Below are 5,255 nucleotides of genomic sequence, written 5' to 3' on the forward strand. Positions count from 1 at the left end.
TGTCATTTTTTGACATGTTTGTTATGCTTCTGGTTTCACTTGTCTTCCTTTTAGAGAACTATTTCTAAAGTTTCAAATGGCAGATTTATTTTGCTCCCATATTTTTAAACAATCGACAGATGAGAAATGAATGATGGAAAAAAACCTGTGGCCCTAGACTCACGATCTTATTAGTCGTCCTCTAATTCTCTTTCTTTAACATTTTTCTCATCCTCTCTGGCATGCAATATGGTCCAAGATATTTGAAGAACGGGCTATCCCAAGCTGCCCCCATTACCACTTGTGATGCATGTAAAGGACCACTCTCAATTCAGTTTCATTTTCATCTTTATTCTTGTATTTTTCTTCCTAAAATTAAATTTTGTGTTGTATGAGGTTTCTGCTAGCATAGCTCGTAAAGTCTCTTTGTGGCCATATCAGAGTCATGAGATCGAATACAGCTCCATCCTTTTATTATTATTATTATTATTATTATTATTATTTTATTTCTATTCGATCCTTGTTTATGCAGTTGGGAGTTGTACATTGAGATAGACAAAGCTCTAGTTATGATTACATGAATGTTGTAATTTCTGATGCTTGTTTGTGGCAAAAAAGGAAGTACTTTTTCATACTACTTATGTTTATGCTGTGCTTCCAGATGTTTATGTTCTGCACCTGAAGATATGAGTCCAAAGGATCTGGAAAGCTTTTTCAGAGTTGGCAAGGGTATGAATAAGACTGTGTTTCCTTCTTATTTTAACTAAATTTTAATGGATTTGAGAATTAGTAATCATAATGCTTGCAAGTCCTTATATGTGTTCGTTTTTAGACAATGCCTATGTGTATCCACTAGCGCATATTTAGTTGAACGCTGGCTGCACTGTGGATGTTTATGCATGCATACTGTCTAAAATGGACTTGGTTACATATGGACTATGTATGTTAAAAAAAAAAAAAAAGGACTATGTTAAATTGTTGAAGTTGTTCAATTGTTTTCTATCTTTTGGGATTAGTCTGTTTTACATGGAAGCTTCATTCATTTTTTTTTTTTTCAAATAATTTATTTTGCATGCTGATAATTTTGGTAAGTATTGCATGAAATTCTATTGAAGTAGGAAGAGTTTCATTGTTCTTTAGTTGGACACTCCTGTTGATTGTGTTCGATAATAGGTGTCTCTGACACATTACTATATCCTTCCCCATTTCATATTACGTCTGTTTCTTATGAAATTCTCTTGAAGTAGGAAGAGTTTCATTGTTCTTTAGTTGGACACTTCGGTTGATTGTGTTCGATAATAGGTGTCTCCGACACATTACTATATCCTTCCCCATTTCATATTACATCTGTTGCTTATACTTCACACAATTTGATGTGTCCATAAAAATTAGTATGGATGATTTTGGAAGCTTTTAGATTTTGGCATGCTTTATGTGAATGTTCATGGGTCGCACTTGTGAAAAATAGATGATTTGTATTCTTTGTACGCCTATGTTTATTGTGAAAGGAGAAGTACGTAGAGGGATTAATTTCCTTTGTCTATTTTTATTGTGAGGAGTGAAGTTTTTAAGTTGGTTAATAACTTTATGTCCAACAGTTTCGAACTTCAGATAAAATGGGGTCCAGTGGCCATTTGAGTTGATTCAGAGATCCTATGTCTGTAAAACCCGTTTTTCAATGTGTGACCATTCAAGACAACTTGTTTGCATCAGTAAAAGTTGCTTTTCCCTATTCTTGCTCGTGTCGCCTGTTGGTTTTCTTCGTTTTATGATTATTCTCATTACAAATAGTTTTGTCATATTGATTGTGATATTTTCCCTAATGAATCCCAAAATACCTGCCGATGCTTAATTTCCCTCTCTCTCACTTCTCCAGATTTTAAGAAACGAAGAACCATAGAAAGCCGCAAGGTAGGCCAAGAACACGAGCCCTCTGGATTAGACACCTTGGCCACTGCTGCAGTCCTAGGAGACAATGTGGGTGAGTTAGGTGAGCTGTCAGTTGGAGCCACTACAAAACATCCTAGGCATCGTCCTGGCTGCAGTTGCATCGTCTGCATTCAGCCCCCTAGTGGGACCGGCAAGCACAAGCCCAGTTGCATATGCGTTGTGTGCATGACCGTGAAGCGCCGGTTTAGAACCCTCATGTCGCGGAAGAAGAAACGCCAATCAGAACATGAAGCAGAAATTGCCCAGAGGAAGGACCAGGTTCCTCCAAGGGATGAATCAGAGATGGCTGGCACATCTGAACATCCATTGCCGCATATAAACCATTCAGATAATGAAATAACCGGGGTTAGAACACAAATGGAGGTGGCTGAGTCCAGCAAGGAACAGCTAGACTTGAATTGCCATCCCAACCGTGAAGACGACCTTCTAACAGAGACAACAGGAGCGAGCATGACAAGACTTGTTCATGCAGCAAGCCTTCCACTAGAGATGTACATGAGGCAGAATGGGCTCTCAAACTTGCGCCCCTGTTTGCTCTCACCAGCCTCTTGTGAGAACGAGGGAAGCCCACCTGATGAAGGGTGTTTTGCATCTTTAGTACCAGAGTATGAGAACATGAGTGATGAAGGATAATCTCAGCCCAAACGAGGCTGTTATAATTTTCCTTTTTTCATTATTTACAGGTTTAAAATTATATATGATATCTGTTTTCTTCCCCAACGGATAATGTTATGTGTCTCCACAATCAAAGAGTGCACTCTGTCTTACAATGATTTGTGCTTTGATCTCTTCTGCTGACAGTAATGGATTATCATATGTATGTTTGTCTGTAATTAGAACATCAAGCAAGTCCTCTTCCACCTTCTTTGCACCACTCCTCCACTGTCGCATCTTCTCATCAATTTCGGGATGTTGATACTTTCTTAGACTTGCAATAGCTTTCCTAATGATCTTCTCATGACCATCCAAATCAACCTGCCATCTCATCCATGGATTATAATCAGAAACACTCAAACACACAACGAATACACGTACCCAATTAAGAATGGCGAAACACGTCTATATGTGCTCTTCTTCCTTATTACCCGGTACTCCTCCATCCGCTATTCCTTCCCTGAAAAACCTCTTATTGAATATCATCTTCCTTATCACATTCCCTCAAGGTGATCTGCTTCTTCGGCTCTCTTGTGGTTAAGCCATCGGTGTCTAGCCGGTGAAAGCACCTTAGAAGTAACTACCCTTTTCATATTTTTCCATTGTTCACCTAAAGGGACAAGAACTAGGACCTATACTATAGTCCCAAATACAGAATAGGGAAGTGTTTGTCTTGAAAAGTCAAGGAATTTTTTTAATTATTTTTTATTTTTTATTTTTTATTTTCCTGAAAAGTCAAGGATTGTTTTAAATGGATGAATCCGCTACTGACTTCCCCTTGTGAGATACCTTTGGTGCATAGGTGATATCAAAAGAGCTAAGTTCAATAGCCCATTTTGTAATTTGACCAGACAAGTCTGGTTTAGCTAGGATAGCCCGTATAGGGTGATTTGTAAGTACCACTATGCTGTGAGATTTGAAGTAATGTCGAAGTTTCCTCTTGGCATAAATTAACGCCAGGATTATCTTTTCCGTCTTGCTGTACCGTGTCTCGGCATCCGTCATCGTTTTGCTTGTGTAAAAGATTGGGTGCTGAATCTTGCCTCCTTCTTTGATCAACACTGCGCTTGTTGCTACAGCTGATACTGCCAAGTACAGGATGAGAATGTCTCCGGGCGCTGGAGCAGAAAGGATTGGGGGTTTTGTCATGTAGCTTTTCAATTGATTGAGAGCTTCCTGCTGCTGAGGTCCCCACATATCTTTGTTTTTAGATCGAATAGCATCAAAGAAAGGTTTATACTTATCAGATAATCGGGATATGAACCGGCTGAGGGCCGCAACTCGGCCAGTTAGAACTTGCACTTCCCTGCGTGTTTTTGGCTCTTGGTTCTGTATGAGTGCCTTTGCCTGAGCTGGGCTTACTTCTATTCCTCTTTTATTTACAATGTGCCCGAGGAACTGTCCTGAAGAGACGGCGAAGGAGCACTTGGTGGGGTTCAGCTTCATATTGTACCTCTTGAGAGTATCAAAGACCTCTTGGAGGTGCTTCGGGTGATCCTCTTTCCGTATACTTTTGACCACCATGTCATCGATATAGGCTTCAACTGTATTCCCCAGTAGATTATTGAAAATTTTATTGACAAGTCGCTGGTAGGTGGCTCCGGCATTCTTTAGACCGAAGGGCATCACTCTGTAGCAGTAAGCGCCCGTCTCTGTGATGAAAGCGGTTTTCTCCTCATCTTCAGGATTCATGGGAATCTGATTATAGCCGGAGTATGCATCGAGGAATGTGAGCCTCTCATAACCTGTAGTAACATCCACCATTTGATAAATCTTGGGCAGAGGGAAGCTATCTTTTGGGCAAGCTTTGTTAAGGTTGGTATAATCTACGCATACCCTCCATTTTCCATTCTTCTTTTGAACGACTACTACATTTGAGAGCCATTGTGGGTATTACACCTCTCGAATGAATCCTGCTTGTAATAGTTTATTTACTTCCTCGGCTATTATGCGATTCCGTTCAGGTGCGAACCGTCGGTGCCTCTGCTTGATTGGCCTGAATTCTGGGTTAACCCTCAAACTATGGCATGAGACCGTAGGATCGATCCCTACCATGTCCGAGTGATCCCAGGCAAAGACATCCGAATTACACTGAATGACCATGATCAATGCTTCCTTCTCTTCGGCTGTGCAAGATGAGCCAATGTAGGTAACCTTCTGAGGGTCTCCGAGGACTACCTCTATAGCTTCGAGGGACTCCTCGGTAAGTGCTTCAGACTCGGCTTCTTCCTCTGCCTTGAGATACTTGGGCAGAGGATACTGTAACTGTTATTTGATTGCGTCTTTGGGATTCGCCTCTGACTGAGGTGATTTCGACGCCTTCTTTGCTTCATATAGCGTTAGCATGTAACATTCTTTTGCAGCAACCTGGTCTCCCCAGAGGTCGATGACCTCCCTGCCATCTGGGGATAAACACCTCATTACTTGATGAAGGGTAGAGGGGACTCCATTCATACGATGGATCCAACCTCTCCCCATAATGAGGTTATAAGATGGATGAATCTCCGTCACGACAAAGTTCTCCTTCAGAGTCCTCTTTACTGCAGTAATGGATAGATCGATCACCCCAAGCGGATTCACCTTAGTACCATCAAACCCCATTAGGGGGCTGGAAGTTGGCCTGATGGACGATGGTGAAACCCCCAGCTGATCGAAGGCTGCTTTTGTAATGA

General features: G+C 41.0%; 1 protein-coding gene across 1 annotated transcript; it reads left to right on the forward strand.

The window, feature by feature from the left end:
* Window positions 1–611: 611 nt before the first annotated feature.
* On the forward strand, window positions 612–2,681 carry LOC132268385 (B3 domain-containing protein Os07g0679700-like). The gene is made up of 2 exons (XM_059769239.1): window positions 612–708; window positions 1,856–2,681. The coding sequence occupies exons 1-2, from the start codon at window positions 666–668 to the stop codon at window positions 2,560–2,562; spliced, it is 750 nt and encodes a 249-aa protein (XP_059625222.1). The 5' UTR covers window positions 612–665; the 3' UTR covers window positions 2,563–2,681.
* Window positions 2,682–5,255: the final 2,574 nt, after the last annotated feature.

Source organism: Cornus florida, unplaced genomic scaffold, assembly GCF_030987335.1.
Source record: "Cornus florida cultivar Cherokee Brave unplaced genomic scaffold, ASM3098733v1 CherokeeBrave_3.0.0_Hap2_Chr08, whole genome shotgun sequence".
Taxonomy (NCBI): domain Eukaryota; kingdom Viridiplantae; phylum Streptophyta; class Magnoliopsida; order Cornales; family Cornaceae; genus Cornus; species Cornus florida.

What these genes read in the sequence shown, in the direction of transcription:
- LOC132268385 (XM_059769239.1), top strand. Translation starts at nt 666, where the DNA reads ATGAGTCCAAAGGATCTGGAAAGCTTTTTCAGAGTTGGCAAGG. An exon ending in CTTTTTCAGAGTTGGCAAGG is followed by an intron (nt 709 to 1,855) that starts GTATGAATAAGA and finishes TCACTTCTCCAG; the next exon opens with ATTTTAAGAAACGAAGAACC.